Source organism: Odontesthes bonariensis, chromosome 8 (assembly GCF_027942865.1).
Source record: "Odontesthes bonariensis isolate fOdoBon6 chromosome 8, fOdoBon6.hap1, whole genome shotgun sequence".
NCBI classification, from domain to species: Eukaryota; Metazoa; Chordata; class Actinopteri; order Atheriniformes; family Atherinopsidae; genus Odontesthes; species Odontesthes bonariensis.
In genome coordinates, this window is record NC_134513.1 from 78,395 (window position 1) to 102,017 (window position 23,623).

Consider the following 23,623-nt stretch of genomic DNA (forward strand, 5'->3'; position numbering starts at 1 on the left):
ATCATGTTTCCACCGCAGTTTAATTTTCTGGATATTAAGATCATCCGACGCTGACTGCACCTTTTCCAAATGGCGTCTTTAAGGGAGAATTCACAAAGCAGTGAATCAGGACTTTTTAGAGACTTTAGAGACTTTAACTTTCCGTCTCATGTCAGATCAGAAGTTAGTTTTTTCCTCACAGACTTTGGATAAAACCTAAAATCATCTTTGCAGGATGTGTTATTTCTAATGAACCATTATCTGAGCAGAATGAATAAAGAGACAGGAAATGAACAGGTGAATGATGTAAACGTGTTCAGGTGAATGATGGGAAACGTGTTCAGGTGAATGATGGAAACGTGTTCAGGTGAATGATGGAAACGTGTTCAGGTGAATGATGGAAACGTGTTCAGGTGAATGATGGAAACATGTTCAGGTGAATGATGGATGGCTCTCTCTGTGTTCTCAGAGGAGCTTTCTCTGAGGTGGTCCTGGCCCAGGAGAGGCTGACGGGCCGGATGTTTGCTGTGAAGTGCATCCCTAAGAAGGCTCTGAAGGGGAAGGAGAGCAGCATCGAGAACGAGATCGCTGTGCTGAGGAGGTGAGTGAAGCCACATAAACGCACGCTTTACCGGTTACCGGGGCAACTGTGTTTGTTACGGCAGCTGATTAACAGTGGATCCCATCAGTGGGAGTATTAAATCTCTCAGACACTTAGAGGCAGCATCCAGCAGTCACTGTCCCATCACCTGCTGCCTGTTGCTGGTCCTGGAGCCCCCGTAATGTCAGTAGATGTCCATGTTAGCAGGAAAACATGCCCGGGGTAAAGGGGTAAAGCTGGGAAATGATGATGCATGTCTGTGTATCGACTTATAAAAGCCCACAGGGGGCTGGCTTTGGGACACATCACTCTATTCTGTATATGGACTCCCTCAGAGAAGAAGTTAATAAAGAAATAACACATCAGTGCAGGGATCTGTACGCTGTGGTGTCTGCAGGTGGATCATTAAAATGAGGTGGAAGTTGGAACATAAAGTATGAGCTGGGAAGCTCTTTAGCTGGGCTCTCAGCCAGTTACTTTAGCTGAAACTGGTGTGAAAACTGCTCTGGAACCCTTTCTGAATGGATCTGTTCAGTTGGCTGAAAACTGAAATGAGAAGAACACTCCGTTTTATTCTGGATTACCTCTGAGTTTTACACTGACTGACGCTTAATGGGGAAGTTCAGCAGATTAAAACTGTGACATAGGAAATAAAAAGCTTTCTGATGGTTTGTCTTTGGGAAATAAAAAGCTTTCTGATGGTTTGTGTTTGCTTTGCAGGATTAAACACGAGAACATCGTGGCGCTGGAGGACATCCATGAGACCCCCGACCACCTCTACCTGATCATGCAGCTGTGAGTTCAGCTTTCTCTCCCCAGAACTTACCTCTGTGGAATATAATATAATATAATATAATATAATATAATATAATATAAAATATAAGCAGGTCCGCTGCCCGGTTCTGGGTTTCTGACACATTTCTGAAAAATCAACTGAAGAATGATTCATGTGAAGACGCCTCTCTCTTTTTTTCTCTTTTAATAGTTATTATGGCTGAAGTATTATCAGTTTTATATTAATCGACTGAATTAAATCAAATCAAATTAAATTTATTTATATAGCACATTTCATGTACAAACAATTCAAAGTGCTTCACGTAAAATAAAAGCATTGCAGCAGGGAGTGGAAGAAGCATTAAAAATACATAAAAGAATATAAAGAGAAACAAATAAAATCATTTAAACGAATTTAAAAACCAGCAACAGTCCAGATAAGTTCAAAGATATTGTCCAGATTTCATGCATAGACACATGAGAACAGAAATGTTTTTAACCTGGATTTAAAAATGTCTCCATTTGGTGAAAGTTTAATCTCCACTGGCAGTTTGTTCCACTTGTTTGCAGCATAACAGCTAAATGCTGCTTCTCCATGTTTAGTCTGGACTCTGGACTGGACCAGCTGACCTGAGTCCTTGGATCTAAGAGCTCTGCTGGCTTTATATTCTCTGAACAGATCACAGATGGATTTTGGGCCTGAGCAGAGAGCCCTAAATGATCATATTATATAATAAAGAGTTATTTCACCTTATTGAGCTTCTGTTTCTGTCATGGGACGAGCATTTCAGCCCTAAAATGCTGCTGTAAGGTCCAGGGTTGGGTTAGTTTAGTTCAGTTTAAATGCTTTCTGTAATGAGCTGTAAGTTTAAAACAGCAGAACTGGATGTGCTGCATGTATTTATCAGTCTTTTATTTCCTCTAAAGCATCATCTGCTCATTCATTATTAAGAACAAATGAGAGCATAGACACGTTTAAGGGTAAAACAACAGTAGTTTTTGGACTTATCTTTAGTTTCCCTGGTTGGTAGTTTAATCCTGACAGATCTGTAGGAATGTTGAGAGAAAGAATTTAAAACTTTATGCTGCATTTGGTTAGCCTGGGTGCCAGCCGAACTTAGCCCCGCCCATACATTTTTTGGTCGGGAAGTTGGGTCTGGCTCTGCTCAGTTGGGAAATCTCTATGCTCGACATCGCGACAGTCGACCCAATCAGATTGCCAGGGCGGGCTTTATACGATGATGGACAGATGATCAACAGGGACATTATCGACTACGTGACTAAAGAGCGCTTGGTTTGACTTCGTTTGAAACAAACATGGCTGCCGCTGGAGAGCTAGGGTGTGTAGATTCTGCCATCGAGTCTGTTCTGCAGGATCTCCACATTGCATTCATTTTGAAAGACGAACAGAGGAACGCGATAAAGGCTTTTATCGATGGAAAATATGTTTTTGCCGTCCTTCCTACAACAAGTGTGTGTTGCTTAATCTACGTCACATACTACGTTGCTCTGATTGGTTGTAGGTCTATCCAATTGAGCGAAGAGGCATTTTCTCTCCTGGTTCGGTTGAAACACGCCCCATACTCAAAACTCTACCGAGCGGTATCAGACTCACATTCTGACTAGAATCGTGAGTATGACGTAGTAAGGCTAGCATTTGGTATCATTTAAAAAAAAAAAAGAACATCAGAACCTTTAAGAAAAGTTTAAATGTTTAAACAGAGAGGGGCCTGATAACTGAAGGCTCTGCCTCCCAAACTGGCAGCTGGTTCCAAAGAGAGGGGCCTGATAACTGAAGGCTCTGCCTCCCAAACCGGCAGCTGGTTCCAGAGAGAGGGGCCTGATAACTGAAGGCTCTGCCTCCTAAACTGGCAGCTGGTTCCACAGAGAGGGGCCCGATAACTGAAGGCTCTGCCTCCCAAACTGGCAGCTGGTTCCACAGAGAGGGGCCTGATAACTGAAGGCTCTGCCTCCCAAACCGGCAGCTGGTTCCACAGAGAGGGGCCTGATAACCGAAGGCTCCTCCTCCCAAACTGGCAGCTGGTTCCACAGAGAGGGGCCTGATAACTGAAGGCTCTGCCTCCCAAACCGGCAGCTGGTTCCACAGAGAGGGGCCTGATAACCGAAGGCTCCTCCTCCCAAACTGGCAGCTGGTTCCACAGAGAGGGGCCTGATAACTGAAGGCTCTGCCTCCCAAACCGGCAGCTGGTTCCACAGAGAGGGGCCTGATAACTGAAGGCTCTGCCTCCCAAACTGGCAGCTGGTTCCACAGAGAGGGGCCTGATAACTGAAGGCTCTGCCTCCCAAACTGGCAGCTGGTTCCACAGAGAGGGGCCCGATAACTGAAGGCTCTGCCTCCCAAACTGGCAGCTGGTTCCACAGAGAGGGGCCCGATAACTGAAGGCTCTGCCTCCCAAACTGGCAGCTGGTTCCACAGAGAGGGGCCCGATAACTGAAGGCTCTGCCTCCCAAACTGGCAGCTGGTTCCACAGAGAGGGGCCCGATAACTGAAGGCTCTGCCTCCCAAACTGGCAGCTGGTTCCACAGAGAGGGGCCCGATAACTGAAGGCTCTGCCTCCCAAACTGGCAGCTGGTTCCACAGAGAGGGGCCCGATAACTGAAGGCTCTGCCTCCCAAACTGGCAGCTGGTTCCACAGAGAGGGGCCCGATAACTGAAGGCTCTGCCTCCTAAACTGGCAGCTGGTTCCACAGAGAGGGGCCTGATAACTGAAGGCTCTGCCTCCCAAACTGGCAGCTGGTTCCACAGAGAGGGGCCTGATAACTGAAGGCTCTGCCTCCCAAACTGGCAGCTGGTTCCACAGAGAGGGGCCTGATAACTGAAGGCTCCCTGTTTCGCAGTCGTAAAAGCTAATGATGCTAATGATGCTAATGCTTCTTCAGGTCTTTTCTGACTCTGAGAAGGTAAATTAAACAACAATATCTCTGCTGTTACATCACCTAAAATCCTTCTGTTGACTCCTAAAGTCTTAATTCTGATGAAGTTGTTTAGCTTCAGTGTTAAAACCAGCTGACAGAATATTTCCTGCTGACTTCACTGTGAAATAACTCCTCAGAATGATTAATGATGTGACATCAGATTAAAATGCTGGTCATTTATAGTTAAAGGAAAAAACGGTTGCTTGGTTCAGGTAAAAGTTGAGAATGAAGGCTGACTGATGTGCTTTTTAACCGTCTTTAAAGGTTTGATTTAAAGCTGTTCCACTCGTTTACCTTCTTCTCCTCTTCTCTCTCACACCATCTGTCCTCCACTTATTGGAAGCTTCCCTTCCTTTCCTCTCATCACCTCATCTTAAACTGGTGCCATCTGCTCCTGGAACACAGCTCCGTTTCCATAGTTACGGGGTCAAAGGTCACACGGGGGTTATGAAATTTCAGGAAAACTCTGGTTATGGCAGCAGTTGGAGTTGTTAACATGTTGCATAAAATGTTAGACTCCGTCCCCTGAGCTGAAGGGAGTTTTAACCCTTTCTGGTTTCCCATTGCTCCAGCTGACCTTTCAGCTCACTGAGCATCATATTAATATATTATATAATTATAATATATTATATAATTATACCACCTGCGCCCTGAAACAGCTAACAAGCTACATTTATTTATTTATCTATTCCCCTGACCTAAAAATAAAGTGTTGGACCTAGAAGTAACTGCTTGTGTTGCTTTGTGAACATGTTCACCACACCAGAACTGATTGTTTTTGTCTTTACAGTCTTTAAAGGAATGTTCTCCATTTTTCAGTTTTAAAAAATCAAAACATGTTTAAAAAACGTGTTAAAGGGTTTTTCAAAGTTTCTCTGAGGCCTCTTGGGTCTCTGACCTTGGGGTGACCTTTAACCTTTAACATGCTAACTGAGGCCCGCAGAGTCTGAGATGTAGCTCTTGGGTTTCTGACCTTGGGGTGACCTTTAACCTTTAACATGCTAACTGAGGCCCGCGGAGTCTGAGATGTAGCTCTTGGGTTTCTGACCTTGGGGTGACCTTTAACCTTTAACATGCTAACTGAGGCCCGCAGAGTCTGAGATGTAGCTCTTGGGTTTCTGACCTTTAACCTTTAACATGCTAACTGAGGCCTGCAGAGTCTGAGATGTAGCTTTTGTGTCTCTGACCTTGGGGTGACCTTTAACCTTTAACATGCTAACTGAGGCCCGCGGAGTCTGAGATGTAGCTCTTGGGTTTCTGACCTTGGGGTGACCTTTAACCTTTAACATGCTGACTGAGGCCTGTAGAGTCTGAGATGTATCTAACCCTCCCAGGTTGATGGGCAGCAGCAGCTGCTTCTCTGGGATCGTTGCTGATGTCTTTTCTCCTTGGCATCGTGTTACCACACACCTGAATGCTGCATTATAACCACAGAACTGAATTTTCTATTTCACATACTGTGTTTTGAGTGTTTAAATAACTATCATTAATATAACAGACTGCCCCCTGAGATATAAAGTGTATTTCATCTTGTTGCTCTGCACAGAACAGTCCAAAAACACATGTTTTCAGCTCCCTATGACTTTGACTTTTAATCTTGTTTTATTCTGCTACATATTTCATGTTTTCTTATAAACTCAGAGACAGACATGTTGTGATATAAAATCAGCAGAAGAGAGAAACTCAGCTGGTGAAGCTTTTGTAACTGCTGCTTTGGCACTGATCTCTAAAGTAGAAACTAACCTAATTTATTACAATTATTAGCTTTACTGAAGCGTCAGCTTTAGTTTTTTCTTTCTTGTTTAAGAATGATGATTTTTATAAAATGTTTTCCATGTAACTGCTGCATCACAGATCAATGCAATCTGGCAGCTGCTCTTATGTAAGCGCTGGGCGGCCATCAGTCCGCACCACAATGAAAATCAATTCAATCAACATGGAGCTTAAATTATTGCTGTGTGTGTTTAAAGTCGTGTTTGTCAAAGGTTAAACACACTCAGAGGCTATTGGGGGGATTTTTCAGAGGATTCAAACGCTGAATATCCAGAAGTAGTTGGAGACAAATGTGCAGCAGACATACGAAACTGAAGGAAAAGTTTGACTCATTTAGATTTTTACCAATTTATTGACATAGCTAAAATAAATTGGTCTTTCCTTGAAAATTTATGTATGCTACTGATCTACCTTTGGATATTCAGTCGCCATATTCATTAGGGCTGTAGCGATACACGAATCTCACGATACAATACGATATGTTTTAATATGTTTTAATGTGTTTAATATGTTTTAATGTTTTTAACGTGTGCATGGTCTCCTCACACAGAAGCTTATGCAACCCTGTAGCCTGGTGTGTGTTTTCAGTTCTTCTCTCATTCCCAGACATGGCTGCCTCTGATACTGAGCTGCTGCCCTCTTTGAAGAGAGAAAGAGGATTAGCAATTAATTCTGATCCCTTTTTTCCCAGAAACTTCATTAGTTTGACGTCCACAGGCTCTAATCCGATCCTTCTTTACTCTTTCTTTCTTTTACAAACATCCCTGCTGCCGTAGCACTGCAGCCACATTGCTCAGACACTAACTTTATATATCTGCACCTTTTGCTTGTATTAAGAATAATCTCCATTAGAAAACACCAGCATTTGGTGAGCAGGAGGCATCCCTCCAGCAGGGGGAGCCGTCTGTCCACAGAAGGATCACCTGCAGAAACTCTGTCCTGTGTTGTTGTTGTTTCATGCGATCCGGAGCCCTAAAATATAAAGAAGCTGTTGAAAGACTCTGGCAGAGGGGGGAAATCTGCAGATGAACTTGAGATTTTCTTGGGTCGGTGTGAGTTTTGTTCAGTTTCTTTCAGCTTGAAAATAACAGACTGGAGACAGATTGAATATCTTGAACTGTTACTGAGTTTAAAGTCTGTAAATCTGTTGAATCACTTGGAGGACTTTAACACTTTGGAATGTTTACAGGATGTGAACCCAACAAACACACATGATGAGGCGTAATGAAAGCTGTGGGCAGCACATGGCGTGCAGCCTCCTCACTGTTGGCTGGAAACCTCTACAGCTCATAAATTAACACCCCACCCCCCATCTTTCCCACCCTGCAGGGTGTCTGGAGGAGAACTGTTCGACCGGATCGTGGAAAAAGGTTTTTACACGGAGAAAGATGCTAGCACGCTGATCCGGCAGGTTCTGGACGCCGTGAACTACCTGCACAGGATGGGCATCGTGCACAGAGACCTGAAGGTAGGAACCCGAACCCAAACCCTCCCACGCCTAGGGTAAGGTTCCCAAACCCAAACCCTCCCACGCCTAGGGTAAGGTTCCCTAACCCAAACCCTCCCACGCCCAGGGTAAGGTTCCCTAACCCGAACCCTCCCACGCCTAGGGTAAGGTTCCCGAACCCTCGCACGCCTAGGGTAAGGTTCCCTAACCCGAACCCTTCCACGCCTAGGGTAAGGTTCCCGAACCCTCGCACGCCTAGGGTAAGGTTCCCGAACCCGAACCCTCCCACGCCTAGGGTAAGGTTCCCGAACCCTCGCACGCCTAGGGTAAGGTTCCCGAACCTGAACCCTCCCACGCCTAGGGTAAGGTTCCCGAACCCGAACCCTCCCACGCCTAGGGTAAGGTTCCCTAACCCGAACCCTCCCACGCCTAGGGTAAGGTTCCCGAGCACTAACCCTCCATTTTTAACCCACTCTGGTGGTTTGTTCTCATTGGACAGCATAATGTCTGCCGGCTGCAGTGACGGCAGACTTCTGCAGGCGGTATGGGGTCAGGGAACCTAACCCTAACCTTCCCCTAGGGCAGCCATACTCAAATGGCGGCCCGCGGGCCTTTTTAGGCCCATGGGGTATCTATTTCTGGCCCACGAGCTGTTTTGAAAAGTTTTTTTTTTTTTTTAATTATGATTATTTTTTTTTTACAATCGCGCTGTCCGCTCTTATTTTGAAATCGCCCACCGCAATCTCAAGACAAGGCTGGGGATTGCCTCCATGGTAACGATAAACAGATAGGCTCTAGCAGTAGAGCCCTCGTAAACTCGAGATAGTAGTCACTCGCTCAGCAGCAGCAACACGTTTACAGACCCCCAAACATTAAGCTGAGAAAAGTGAAATAGTTCTTGACACAGCGATGCATAGTTTGTTAAACAAAGCACAAGAAATGGGCTGCCTGAAGACTATTTGTTTTGGATCTTGAACAGGGTTATGCTTGGTTTTATTTAGTTATTCATTTTAATTTATGTCCAAATGCAAATTATATTTTTATTTTAGGTAATATTTTATTAGTTATAAATGTTATACATACGTTATGTTATATTGTTATGATACGTTATCATACACGGTCCCAATTAATGGCCCCTTGAGTCATTGAAAAAAAATTTGTGGCCCCTCATCATTTCTATTTGAGTACCCCTGCCATAGGGTACCTAACCCTAGGCGTGGCAGGGTTAGGGGTTAGGGTTAGGGAACCTAATCCTAGGCGTGGGAGGGTTTGAGGTCAGCTGTACGTTGTAAATGAGGAAGAAAATAAGTTATTTCTGTTCCTGCTTAAAGTTTTTAGGTTTCTCTTTGTTAGTCTCTGAAAAACAATCATTCATAAACTAAAAGAAATTAAAGCTTCTTTCTTTCTGCAGCCCGAGAACTTGTTGTATTTCAATCCTCAAGATGAGTCCAAGATTATGATCAGCGACTTCGGCCTGTCCAAGATGGAGGGCAGTGGTGACGTCATGTCCACAGCGTGCGGCACGCCAGGATATGTGGGTAAGAGCTGCTTTAAGCTTCCATGATCTAAGCCTCTGGTCCTGATTGGTTGAACCTCAGCTTCCATGTTCTCAGCCTCTGGTCCTGATTGGTTGAACGTTGGCGCACAGATCTTTTTCACAGCAAAGCTAAAGGACCAACAACTGCTCAGTCAGCACTAAGAGCAGCTCACAGCTCGGATTGTAACTCATATATCTGACAGCAGAACATGCAGACCAACAGATCTGTGCTCAGCCTTAAAGTCAGTCTGAATCCCTCCAACAGTCTGTCATCTTCCTGCCCCAAAGGGAACCATTTTCCACCTAAACTGATGTAAAACCTGAAGATAAGTAGAGTAGAGTAGAGTGTACTTTATTGTCCCCAGGGGGAAATTTGTCTTGGGCTTCCAACAATCACTGCATAACATACAGCACTCGCACACTCAGCATACAACATAAACATAGAAAAACATTAAAAACATAGAACATAAGACTGTGCAGCGCATGTCTATCTGTCATTAAGCATTCTTATGGCAGACGGGATAAAGGAGTTCTTGTATTTGTTGAGTCTGCAGTTCAATGTCCTAAAACGTCTACCTGAGGGTAGCAGAGTGAATTCATTGTGCAGAATGTGTTGGGTCCTCTAGAATCTTCAGCGCCTCCCTGAGCACTGACTTTTCATAGATGGACTGCATATATCCCTGATCTTGGTGACCAACAATATTCAGTGCAGTTTTAACCAGACGCTAGTGCTGGGCGGTATGACCAAAAATACATATCACGGTATTTTTTCACGGTATCACGGTTTCACGGTATATCACGGTATTTTTTTTCATGCATAATTAGGTGTTCACAGCATTTTCTACAGATTGAGAACAGAATTAAAAATTAAAATAAAAATTCTTCAAAATAATTCCTTTGTTAATAATTGGTCACACAGAACTTTATTGTATTAATATTCACATCTTCATTGTAAACAAATTAATAACATTAATTACACTGGTCGGACTGTTCAGACTGATACCTCCGGTTCAGGCTGCTCCTCATCCTCAACACGCACGTCTCTTTTTCAATCGCGGAAAATATTTTTCAATACTCATCTGGATTGAAGCAGCAAACATTCAGTGTAAGAGTTTAAAAAAACTACTTTATTTGATTCACAGCTGCTAGTGTTTAGACCTCGACAACCCAACTACATTTTTTTTTTTACGGCAAACTTGCGACTAGTTAACTTTATAAAGAAGGCGTAATCGCTTGTTTGCTATGGGTCGGGACGGGACAACATTGTATTAAAAATATAAAATATTTTTATAGGACTTTTTAATGTGTGATTTTATAAAGTTGCACGTGATACCAACCTTTTGTGAATTTCGCCAGCCGTCTTCTTTCGGTTGAGCTAATCTAACGCGGCGCTGAAGCTAGCAAGCTTCCACGCTTCCCAGGCATGATCTCGCTGATGGAGACACACGCGGTGTGCACGGAGGGGAGGGGCTGTGTGTGTGTGTGTGTGTGTGTAGGCTATGTGAGAGAGACGCGTGACTGACAGAGAGACGGAGGGAGAGCAGGGAAAGGAAATGCAGCTTAACGAATACGAGTATTTTTTAAATAGCTTTAAAAATAGACAGTAAACATGCGTGTTTAGAAGCGCAACACTGAAAAGAGTCCCGTCTTAAACAATGTCGCGCGACGCAGCGTTCCCCTCGTTGTGTAAATCAAATACACCGGTATGGCGGTATATTAAAAATTCATATCATAATGAAATTATAAACCGGTATTCGGTGTGAACCGGAATACCGCCCAGCACTATCAGACGCCCCAACTTGGCTTTTAACTGAACAGTCAGATTAACGGGAAGATTTAGTTACATTTTTTGTCTTTCAGTTTTATTCTGTTACTTTGGGTTAAAGTCTTGTTTTTTTCTGTTTTCTTGTTCACGCCTGGTCGTCTGAGGTCAGTTATCTCAGCTGCTGATTGTTAATCAGCCTCCTGCACATTTAGGCTGTTTGGTTTCTTCAGTCTGTCAGATCCTCACCGTCGTTCCTCCACTTGTTGTTGCTTTCCTGTCTCCTGGTTGGGTTAGCTTTGCTCTCCAGCCTCATGGACCAGACTTTTCTTATGTTTATAACCAGACTGCTGCCTCATGGGGCTCGTTGGAAAACTGTTTTCTCTGTAAGCTCTGGTCTGTGTCTCCCTCAGCTCCAGAGGTTCTGGCTCAGAAGCCTTACAGCAAAGCCGTGGACTGCTGGTCCATTGGAGTCATCGCCTACATCCTGTAAGTATGAGCTCATCCATCCCAGCAGGTTCACAGTTCACCACAGAGCTTCACACCAGATAAATCACAGTTATCAGACCAGTCAGACAGGAAATCTGCACTCCTGATGCTGTTTGCAGCTTTATTGAGAACAGGAGGTTTCCAGCAGTGGTCCATATTCTCTTTGTTCTGGCTGAGGCCATCTCTCACTTAGCTTTAAGCCCCCCTGCAGTGTTGTGGTGGTATTTTAACACATTTTATGTTAACTAAAAGAAAAAGTAAATTTCAGATGAATCAGTCTGTGGCATCAGGGTTAGGGTTAGGGTTAGGTCTGTGGCATCAGCACCAGTGTAGGGTTAGACCCAAAGGAAGCAACCGGGCCCAGACCAGAACCCTGGGGAACACCTGAAGACAAAGACAAAGGAAGCAAACAGCACCGGGATCAGAACAGGACCCTGGGGAACACCTGAAGACAAAGATAAAGGAAGCAAACAGCTCTGGGACCAGAACAGAACCCTGGGGAACACCTGAAGACAAAGGTTCAGACGTGAAATTACAAACATTCACTGAGAAAGACCTTCCAGAAAGATAGAAAAATAGAAAGATAGAAAGACGAGCAGTTAGGAGCAGTTCCTGATGTCGTCCCCACGCTGCCTGAACATAATCTGATCTACAGCATCGAATGCAGAACTGAGGTCCAGAGCCAGTTCAGAACCACCTCCTGCATCACGCTGCATCTGAAGGTCATCAGTACCTCTGAGAAGTGCTGTTTCAGGTCATTAAAGACAACAGAAGCCAGTCTGAAAGATATTTGTATGTGTGTACGGAAAGAAAAAGCAGCTCTGCTGGAGATCCCATCAGGTAATCAGGCATCATAATCACTCAGGACCTTCAGTGTGTGTTTGTGGACTCTTTCCTTCTACCCTGGCCTGTGTGCTGGACGGGTGGAGACTAATCAGAGTGGCAGGAAGGTTTGTAAGTAAAGTTTTTCTGCCTCCCAGCAGGAAGGATCCTCGTGTCCGTTTTCCCTCTTTTCCTGTTTTCCAGTGTGTATCGATGGGGAACGGCATTTTAATGAGTTTCTGAAACTGTTTGCTAACGAGGGGCAGATGATGTTTTTGGTTGAGCAGAAACTCTGCTTGGTTCAGTTGGCTCGTTAAGAAGAATCAGACTTCAGCTAGTTTGTATTCACTTGAACTGGAAAGCAGCTATCTCGTGTTAATGTGATTATTGTGATACAGCCAACAGCACATCTGCCTGTTGGAGCTTCTGCTGTCACTACAACGCACATCGGGTTTATTTCCAGAATATAGTGGATAAGAAAGTCCAGTTGGTTGAATGATTCCACAGAACAGCATCCTCAAAGCTTCGTGGCTTCTCCAGAAGCTTTGTGTGGAATGGAGACAGTTGTCCTGGTGCTTTGTGGTTACCGCCTCATATCTCCTTCATGCCTTCAGTGTGAGCCGCTGAATATCTGACATCCTCCAGAGGTTAGAATAAATAAGTCCAGAGATCACTAAGGTGTCCCAGGAGTTTTAACTTCAGAGAATAGGCCGGTCATATCGGTTGTAATGAGGCACCTATGATAAACCAACCCTGAACCTGACATGGTCCTCCACCTGCTCCTTTTTATCACCACTTAACTTTTCCAAGGGTTTGAATCCTGGCATGTTGCTGCGATCAAATTTAAAATCAGCTGCTGGTGTTTTTAAGCTTCTGTTGATCTTTAATTTTAAAGGAAAGTCTGTGTGGGGAAATGATCTATCCTGGTGCTGGCAGCTCCAGCAGACTCTAAGGAAGAGTTCTGATAACCTGACGTGGAACACCACACATCCACTGTGTGTGTGCATCCTGAGTTGGGCTGAAAAAATATAGCTTTAAAGCTTGTGTTTAAAAATTAATTATAAAACATGATGGGTACGTTCTGCTGATCGAGAGAATAAACTCAAACCCTTGATGCACTCTTGAAATTCTATTAAAGCACATGAGCACCTCTCCATGTCACAACAAAAGTTTAGTGGTTGAGCACATACAATTCTCTATAAATATATATATATATATATATATATATATATATATATATATATAAACTTCTCCACATGTGGAGGGAAAACCTTGCACCCTTCCCCTCAGATGGGAGGAACCACTGATCTACTGTACCATCATGTATTCATGTTAGTGAATAGTTAACCACAGTTAACCTTTTTACTGTTCACCAGTTCATGATTATTGGATGAACAGTAATCAACAAAGATCTCGTCTGCAGGCTGTGTGGTTATCCTCCGTTCTACGATGAAAACGACTCCAAGCTGTTCGAGCAGATCCTGAAAGCCGATTATGAGTTTGACGCGCCGTACTGGGACGACATTTCAGACTCAGGTGAGCCTCCCTTCCCCTCTGCACCACATGGTGCCCTAACTCTAAACCTACCCTAACCCAACCCTATCCCTAACCCATGGTGCCCTAACCCTAACCTAAGCAGGTTCCCCTAACACTAACTCTTCAGTATTTCCACTCAGGTCTAAGAATGTCTTCACACTTTTAGTTTGTTTAAAATGAGCTCAGGTGTGATTGCTCTGTTGGTGCAACTCACTTTTAAAATGGTTTTTAGGAGGCTCGGTTGTTTGGACTTTAGAGCTCTCTGCAGTTTGAGCTGATTCCCTTTAAACACCTCAAACTGCAGAGATCCTCCAACCCTGACTCTGACCTAACCCTACTTGTATTTCCACTAATCTCTGATTCCTTTAAAACAGAATCACATCATATTCTGTCACATCAAGCATGACAGTTCTCAATGTTTCCTTCTCAGCCAAGGATTTCATCAGCTGTTTGATGGAAAAAGATCCTGCCAGGAGATTCACGTGTGAACAGGCCCTGAGACACCCCTGGTGAGACACTAAAAGCATGAAATCATTGGAGATGCTCATATTTTATACTTATGAGTTTATGTGTCTGTATATTTCAGGATTTCTGGGGATACGGCTCTTTGCAAGAACATCCATGAGTCCGTCAGCCGGCAGATGAGGAAGAACTTTGCCAAAAGCAAATGGAGGGTAAGTGCGCATCTTTTGTTTTCTGTGGTTCTGGCTCCACTGTAGCAGATTATTCTATTACTTCCTCAGCTGAGTGTGTTTTTAGAAGCTGAAGGATTTCCCCCAAAGACCTGCAGGAAACGGGAGCATCTTCTGTTTTCCACAACTTAAACACAGAAAGAAAAACATTTGTTGTTGTCATATTACAAAACAAATCCCAGCATGATCCTTCCTTCTGATCCCAAACCAACAGGGTGAAGTAGAAGCCATCATGAGTTATTTAACAGTCTCTCAGCATCCAGCTGACTGAAGACTTTCCTGTTTTAACAACACAAAGATGACAGGATGCTGTCAGAATTATTATTTTTTCACATCTTTCCTTTCTCTCTGCAGCAAGCGTTCAATGCCACCGCCGTAGTGCGGCACATGAGGCGCCTGCAGCTTGGCAGCGCGGGCGGCAGCGCGGGCGGCAGCGCGGGCGGCAGCGCGGGCGGCAGCGCGGGCGGCAGCGCGGGCGGCAGCGCGGGCGGCAGCGCGGGCGGCAGCGTCGACTCCTCCAACCCGTCCACGAGGCAGACCCAGACGCAGAGGGCGGCCCAGAACCAGGCGGCTCAGAGCCAGAACCAAACGGCTCAGAGCCAGAGCACCAACAGCAAAAACTCCTCCGTGGACAACAACATGGCGGCTCCCCACAAGGAATGTGAGTCAGTGGTGTCACCAGAAAATGAACATCAGTCAGAGATTCAGAGCAGTTCTCAGAGGGAATCTATATCATATTTATCTCTCCTGCAGTTCTGGGTCTTTATATGAAGCTTAAAGCTGTCAGTAAAACAGAATGTTTGGAATTCAAACTGTAAATAATAAATCTCCTTTCTGTTCGTCCATGTGCTGAGAAGCAAACATTTCATTACAGTGGAAACCGCTTATAGTGGTCACGGATATAGTAATCAACCGCTTATATAAATCAAAAGGCTTGGGACGGAATCATTTCTATACAAATGCTGTTTAAATAATTCGTTTATAGTGATCAAGAAATCCGCTTATAATGTTCATTTTTGGCCATTTTATTAATGTAAACATGTGAAAAAATAATTTTAAAACTACGTGTAGCTATTTTATTTTTTACTCCCTTGATTCCTTTCTGGACGTCTGCTTCTGCCTCGCTAGCCAACGTAACGAGTTGACACCGGGCAGCAAGCGCGCGAATCATGGCTGGAAAAAGGAAGTCATTGAGGAGCATGTGTCCGAGGATGGGTGCTGGAGAGCGGATTGAATGCGCGTGTGACCGCTGGAAGCTCCAGGCTGGTTCTTGTAAGATGGGAGGCCGGTGTTCATTCGATTTCTCCTACTTGTTGAGAATTGCTACTTTGTGGTTTTGCGCATGCGCCAAGCCGATTTTCTAAGTTTCGTTTTCACGCCAAGTAGCACAAATCGACAGAACACCGGCACGGAGGAGCATAGATCCGAGCAGGGGTGCTGAAAGGCGGATTGAATTCAAACTTTATTTTCAGACTTGTAAGAAAAAAAATGCACCGGCGGCACAGCAGAGAATAAGTAACGTACTGTATTTGAGTTAGCCTACAGTATGTCTGCGCACTGCGCAGTACTGTAATTAAACTTGCATGATAATAAAATTCAGTAAATGCTGAAGCTATCCGTTTCATTTAATTTTTCTCATTGAAAAACGATACAAATGGCATTTAGATGATATTCTGCATAAAAAAATAAGTGAAATACCTGTACTGTAATACAAATTCGGTTTTAGTAATCAACCATTTATAGTGTTCAAATTGGCTCTGGACCAACGTGATCACTATAAGCGGTTTCCACTGTATATATATATCAATTATATTTATTTTTCTTATTTATCCATTTACACAGAGCTGCTTTGCTCTCTCTCCAGTCACTTTCATTACTTTTCTTACCTGGAATTTACAGCTTTTTAAAGCTTTAAGACACATTTTACCAAAGTTTCATCAGGCTGTAGGTCAGTCAGGCTGTTGGTCAGTCAGACTGTAGGTCAGTCAGGCTGTTGGTCAGTCAGGCTGTTGGTCAGTCAGACTGTTGGTCAGTCAGGCTGTTGGTCAGTCAGACTGTTGGTCAGTCAGGCTGTTGGTCAGTCAGGCTGTAGGTCAGTCAGGCTGTAGGTCAGTCAGGTTGATGGTCAGTCAGGCTGTTGGTCAGTCAGGCTGTTGGTCAGTCAGGTTGTAGGTCAGTCAGGCTGTAGGTCAGTCAGGTTGATGGTCAGTCAGGCTGTAGGTCAGTCAGGCTGTTGGTCAGTCAGGCTGTAGGTCAGTCAGGCTGTAGGTCAGTCAGGCTGTTGGTCAGTCAGGCTGTTGGTCAGTCAGGCTGTTGGTCAGTCAGGCTGTAGGTCAGTCAGGCTGTTGGTCAGTCAGGCTGTTGGTCAGTCAGGTTGTTGGTCAGTCAGGCTGTTGGTCAGTCAGGCTGTAGGTCAGTCAGGTTGTAGGTCAGTCAGGCTGTTGGTCAGTCAGGCTGTAGGTCAGTCAGGTTGTTGGTCAGTCAGGCTGTTGGTCAGTCAGGCTGTAGGTCAGTCAGGTTGTAGGTCAGTCAGGCTGTAGGTCAGTCAGGCTGTAGGTCAGTCAGGTTGTTGGTCAGTCAGGCTGTAGGTCAGTCAGGCTGTTGGTCAGTCAGGCTGTAGGTCAGTCAGGTTGTAGGTCAGTCAGGCTGTTGGTCAGTCAGGCTGTTGGTCAGTCAGGCTGTAGGTCAGTCAGGTTGTTGGTCAGTCAGGCTGTAGGTCAGTCAGGTTGTAGGTCAGTCAGGCTGTTGGTCAGTCAGGCTGTTGGTCAGTCAGGTTGTAGGTCAGTCAGGTTGTTGGTCAGTCAGGCTGTAGGTCAGTCAGGCTGTTGGTCAGTCAGGCTGTAGGTCAGTCAGGTTGTAGGTCAGTCAGGCTGTTGGTCAGTCAGGCTGTTGGTCAGTCAGGCTGTTGGTCAGTCAGATGTCTGCTCACCTGCCTCTTTCAGGTGTCACTGCCCCCATCACCCCCTGCAGTCTGGCTTCTGCGGCGTCTTCGCCCCCCGCGGGGGCGGAGCAGAGCCGGCCCCGCCCTCCGGCCGGCCCCTCCCCCATGCTCGCAGAGACCAAGTGACGCCAGGTTCCGCGGGGCACCAGCTGGGAGGCCACGGCCCTGTGAGGCCCCTGGCCTGGAGGCCCCGGCCCCTGAGGCTACGGCCCTGTGAGGCGGAGAGAACCCAAAAGAGACGGAGGAAGGCCTCTCTGCTTCGTCCCTCCTGCTCTTTGATGCTTTCTCTCTTGGATTTGCCCCCCCAGCTAGTTCCCTGCCCTGCTCCCAGGGGAGCGGAGGACTTTACCTCCACCCCACCAACTCATCATCGCACCAGGACCGGTGCAGGAAAGCATCCACCCACTCCCACTGAGGAAGTTTGCTGTAATTATTGGCTGTTTATATGTGAAGACCGCTGACTGCATCCTGCTGGTGGAGCCGGTGGAGCTGGTGACATCATGTCTCAGTCAGTAATCTTCCCTCCAGAATGGGGTCCTTCAGCACCACTTTATTGGACTTTGTCTCCATCTGTTCCATTGTTCTTCAGGCTGCTGGTTCTAAAGGTGACACCTGGAACTTCTAACCAACACTTCCTGCAGCTGCAGCCTGATTACTGTAAATAAAAGAGACGGCTTACCTCCTTCATCTTTATTAGCTGCTGTTGGACTGAAAGCATTCATAGAAGTGAAGACTTCCCAAAAATATTTCCACAGATTCTGAATATGATGCAAAACTTTAAACAAATTGAACTATTGTTGCAAACTGATCTGCCAATGATTCATCGGTGTGAAAACTCTCCACGTAGCACCTTTAAGAGCTTCTGTCGACCCTGATGAGTGTTTCTGTTGGTTTGGGCTTTAAAGATCATGACTGTTGAGATGTGGAAACACAGACGGGTCTGATGTGTGGTCCCAAGATGAATCAGCTGCCAGACTCCTGTGGTTATCAAACCAGAGACTGTACACCTATGAAAGGGGAGACGCATACAGGTTACTGTGAGACATGAGAAAGGATAGAGATGTTTATCTCATAGAGTTAATGAGCAGCTATAAGTTGCCCTCTGACCTCCTAAAGGAGGCAGCATAGCGTAGTTTTAGGGTGGTGCACCACCGGTTTGCTGGTACCGGGCTTTCAGACCCAGCTCGTCCTGCTGCCTCACACACATATCAGATTAAAAGCATTTTTACTTCTCCCTTTATTGTGAATATTAGCCAAAGAGTCGGGCTGGTTTTAGGACAGTTTGATCCATTTTGAAGTGGTTAATAAATGTGAAGCTCCTCAGAACTGAAGCTAAAGCTAAAGCTAATTATGCACCGTGCATGCTGTAATCTGCCTCAGTGGGCCTCAGAGAACATCTGGATAAGAACCCCGGGAAGGCAGAGGACAGTAAATCATCAGGCTGAAGCTTTACGGCGTTCTCTTTGACACTTGGCATCATTTTGTGTTTGAGCTTCACCTGCCGGGCTCAGAAATTCAGCTGTGGATCTAAATCTGTCTGAATCCACCTTTGGTTATTAACAGCAGCCTTTTCCTCACTGATGTCAACAACAACAACTCAGCGTGTGTCGGGATTTTTAGCTTCTCTCATTGGAAGAAAAAGATTTATTCATTAAAAATAATTAAAATATCCCCCTCAGAAGCCCAAAGCATCAAGAGAAATGACGTTTACCCACGATGACACAGTTCTAACCTTTCAGATGCTCCGGCCCACAGTGCATCATGAGATACGAGCGTCTTTCCATCCCATAACATTCATGAAAGAGTCATTTTAAAACGCTGAGATCCTCATTTCTGAGCTCAGGCTGAGCATCTGCTGCCCACCTGAGCTCAGATGTTCGACTGTTGTTCAGGGATTGACGCATCATTTGTTGCATTTGTTACAGAAACAGAGAGTAGATGATTAATGACAGATTTTACTGTGTTCAGCCCCTTTAACGGAGTTTGGGCTCCGCTTTATTTGGCTGCTTTAAATGAGGTATTAAAGGTAGTTTTACCTGCAGCAGGCAGCATTTATAGGCCTCTGAGCCCGGAGAATCTGGGAAGGAAGCCGTGAGAAATGCACATTTCTTTCCATTCAGACCTTTAAAACTTTACAGCAGCGTGTTGCCCCCCCGTCCTGCAGCTTAAAGCATGAACCCACTAATTAAACAACAGTCTGATGCTGAAGGGAAAAAGAGGACAAATTCTGGGGAACTTATTCCCAGTCAACAGTGTAACCACCATTAAAGCAGCTAACCTGCTGACTCTCCAGGCTTTACTGCTTTCCTGCAGATTCAATTCAATTCAATTCATTTTTATTTATATAGCGCCAAATACAACAAATGTCATCTCAAGGCACTTAGATAATAAATGGCTGCTCACGGGCATGATTTCCACCTGAAGCCCGTTTCTGAAGGTGGCTGATATTTTTAAACCAACAGATATTTTCAAAGGAAAGAAACACACAAGACTGGAAACTCTGAAGAGATACAGATGTCAGCATGTCTTCAGATATTAATATATTCATTAATATATTACAGTTTAGAACACCAGTAAACCTGCTGAGAATATAAAGCTTATAGCTGGAATCCCATCAGATGGAAATGTGTTCAGATGATGCTTCAGATTCCAAAGCTGTTCTGTTAGAATAAGACGGTTATGGAAGTCGTTCGGATGAAAACTGCTGAACTCTTTCTCTTATTATTATTTATCTTCCACTGATGAGATTTGGACTAATCTTCGATTTTAAATGTAAAACTTAACCCCTCTGGCTCAGGTTTAGATGGAACAACTGAGCTCTTGTGGCCTTTTCTGAGTAGCTTTTGTCTTCATCCTGATTCTCCAAACTGAGAGCAATCCTTTAAAAAAAGTAAAACTGAATTTCCCTTTAATGTTTCTTATTGAATCCCAGCACAGTGAAGCTCTCAGAAAGTCTGTTTTAGTCTCCTGTGTTCTGGGTGGAAACTGACATCCATGTAAGGGCTTTATGGAAACGATTCCCCTGATCTGATATAGCATTTAGTTGTTCCTGTTGATCGCTATGCATCCATTTATTTTTATTTCTGAATGTATGGTAAATGCTTTGCTTTAAAATCAGGATCAGGAAACATCAGCAGCTCCAGGTTAAAGGTGTAACACATCTAAGACTTGATGCTTTCCTGATTTCTGTTGGAGGATGTGTGTAGTTGAAGGGTTAGGTGTTAGGGTTAGGGTTAGGTTTGCTACGCTTCATTAGCTGAGATGGGTTAGGTTTGGGTTAGGGTTGGGGTTAGGGTTAGGGTTAGTTTAGGGTTAGGGTTAGGTTTGCTACGCTTCATTAGCTGAGATGGGTTAGGTTTAGGGTTAGGTTTGCTACGCTTCATTAGCTGTGATGTGGTCGGCGTATTGACGACGTCTGTAAATGAGCTGTGAGGCAGGCAGAGGGTTCAGCTTCCTGCACCTCTGGATTTATGTTGTTTCTGTTTCCAAAGACAGGGAATATCCATTTTATCTGAATCTTACCACTGTAAATACTGTAGATTGTGAATATGAATGATGGAGATATTTCCAAATGTTTTGCTATTCACGCACGTGTGAATGTGTGTTGGGGGAAGCTGATTGTATTCTTTAAAGAATGTTAAAAACAAAGCTGAACTCCCCTTTGCTCCCTGGCTGCAGTTCCCTTTCAGAGTCTCCGAAGTTTTACGCCATCAGTGTTCCACCGTCCAGCTGCAAGTGAACGCATGATTTACTGAACTCAGGCTTTTCATTCTGAAGGAAGGAACCCAAAGCTGTGATGGACTCAGAAACACTGTTACGGACATCTGTCGCTCTTCTCCTTCTGAGCTCACGGACTGTTTTTTTTTTATGATGATGCCACAGAAGAAAAACCCAAGCATGTTGAAAAAAGAGTGACTGCATTATCCTGTGAGCCCGTGTATGATGTTTGTGTCGCTGTGTTATGTAAAATGTAACTGACGTAAGACGCATGGGACCACAAACAGCCGGGTTCAAACAGTTTGGGCCCTACGGACAGACTGAATGTGACAAAAAGATTTAATCAACCCGCACCACAGCTGGCAGAATCCCAGGAAAAATTCAACATTTCAGTATCATTTATCCCGTTTCATTTTTTCCTCACTAAGTTAGCTTTTATGCCTCGTTGGAAATGTAGCTTCCCTAAGTCGTTAGCTTATATCGTAGAGCTCAATTTGAACAAAGCGAAGACTCAGAAGTAGCATCGATTAGAACTCAGCTAGCAGAGGATGTGAAGAAGAAACATCCACAGAACAACATGAAATCTGATCAAACATGTTAAAGATCCCAACGAATGAATCCAAACAGTACAATGATTAAAGGTCTTTGGTTCCACAGATCAGAGATAAAAAGCTCAGCCGGTAACATCAGATCAATCATTTATTTGATTAAAACCTGGTTCCAAACTAAAAAGCTTGATGTGCAGATCAGCTGCAGCTTGTTCAGGTCAGTCACAGCAGCAGGAACCAAAAACTTCATCCAGATGGAAGAAGAAGCTTCAAATCCCTGAACAAAGGATGGAAGGCACCATTTAAAATGGGTTCAGCTGAGCACTGCAGCTGTCTGTGGTGCAGGGACGCTGGCAGAAGCCACCGGACCACCGGTCAGACCACCGGACCCTTTAAGGAGTTCTTCTCTGTAAATAAGTTTAAACCATAACACCACAGAAGAAGACAGGACTGATTGGCTAAAAGCAGGTAAACAGGGTTGATGTGCTAATCGACAGCAGCTGCAGGCTGAAAAACAAGTCGATTATTTTTATTTATACGTTCATGTATCTGTATAAATTATTAGCATAGAGACATTTTATCAGCAGAGTCTCTGCTGTAGGAAAACATTTGCCTGATTTTGTTAGTTAAATGTTAACGTCTGAACCTAAAACTCTCTGGATGAGAGGATCGTTCCCAGGACTAAAACACGGCTGTTTGTTGGAACCCAGCGTCTCCCTGTGGGCGTCCTCGTCCAGAGCCGGCTGAGTGAGCCGGCTGTATTTACTCTGCATGTGATCACATCAGATTCCCATCCTGTGCACTACTCTCATGTCTCGGAGCGAGCACCGCCCACCGCACTCATGGTAGTGTGTTGATGATGACGACTTCCTGTTAATGGGGCTCGTATATGAGATGCCTTCGACAATCATGTGCACATATCAGAGTTACCATGACAAAACAGGCCAGAGCGACTAATTGTGTTTTGTTTGTTTCCTGGAATAAACCCAGAATGGTCTGATCTGACTCCTCACCTATCACTTTCTTTGGATGCACGTTGGTATGGGTGTAGGTTGGTACGGATGCAGGTTGGTGCAGGTTGGTATGGTTGCAGGTTGGTACGGATGCAGGTTGGTGCAGGTTGGTATGGTTGCAGGTTGGTACGGATGCAGGTTGGTGCAGGTTGGTACGGATGCAGGTTGGTACGGATGCAGGTTGGTGCAGGTTGGTATGGTTGCAGGTTGGTATGGATGCAGGTTGGTATGGATGCAGGTTGGTATGGATACAGGTTGGTATGGATGCACGTTGGTATGGATGTATGTTGGTACGGATGCAGGTTGGTATGGATGCATGTTGGCATGGATGCAGGATGGTATGGATGCAGGTTGGTACGGATGCAGGTTGGTATGGATGCAGGTTGGTACGGATGCAGGTTGGTACGGATGCAGGTTGGTACGGATGCAGGTTGGTATGGATGCAGGATGGTATGGATGCAGGTTGGTACGGATGCAGGTTGGTATGGATGCAGGATGGTATGGATGCAGGTTGGTACGGATGCAGGTTGGTATGGATGCAGGTTGGTACGGATGCAGGTTGGTACGGATGAAGGATGGTATGGATGCAGGTTGGTACGGATGCAGGTTGGTATGGATGCAGGTTGGTACGGATGCAGGTTGGTACGGATGCAGGTTGGTACGGATGCATGTTGGTATGGAAGCAGGTTGGTACGGATGCAGGTTGGTACGGATGCAGGTTGGTATGGATGCAGGTTGGTATGGATGCAGGTTGGTATGGATGCATGTTGGCATGGATGCAGGATGGTATGGATGCAGGTTGGTATGGATGCAGGTTGGTATGGATGCATGTTGGCATGGATGCAGGTTGGTACGGATGCAGATTGGTATGGATGCAGGTTGGTATGGATGCATGTTGGCATGGATGCAGGTTGGTACGGATGCATGTTGGCATGGATGCAGGATGGTATGGATGCAGGTTGGTATGGATGCAGGTTGGTATGGATGCATGTTGGCATGGATGCAGGTTGGTACGGATGCAGATTGGTATGGATGCAGGTTGGTATGGATGCATG

The 23,623-nt window shown here is 45.0% G+C and overlaps 1 protein-coding gene across 1 annotated transcript in view; it reads left to right on the forward strand.

Annotated features, from left to right (window-relative positions):
* The window catches only part of camk1da (calcium/calmodulin-dependent protein kinase 1Da), a 49,504-nt gene extending 26,944 nt beyond the window's left edge, over positions 1-22,560 (forward strand). The window contains exons 2-12 of the mRNA XM_075471244.1: positions 449-580; positions 1,301-1,375; positions 7,394-7,532; positions 8,923-9,049; positions 11,224-11,299; positions 13,545-13,657; positions 14,088-14,166; positions 14,244-14,331; positions 14,704-14,762; positions 14,841-15,010; positions 17,292-22,560. Coding sequence (XP_075327359.1) covers positions 449-580; positions 1,301-1,375; positions 7,394-7,532; positions 8,923-9,049; positions 11,224-11,299; positions 13,545-13,657; positions 14,088-14,166; positions 14,244-14,331; positions 14,704-14,762; positions 14,841-15,010; positions 17,292-17,416 — 1,183 coding nt within the window. The 3' untranslated portion in view covers positions 17,417-22,560. The remainder of the gene's footprint in view (positions 1-448; positions 581-1,300; positions 1,376-7,393; positions 7,533-8,922; positions 9,050-11,223; positions 11,300-13,544; positions 13,658-14,087; positions 14,167-14,243; positions 14,332-14,703; positions 14,763-14,840; positions 15,011-17,291) is intronic.
* The last annotated feature ends 1,063 nt before the right edge of the window (positions 22,561-23,623 follow it).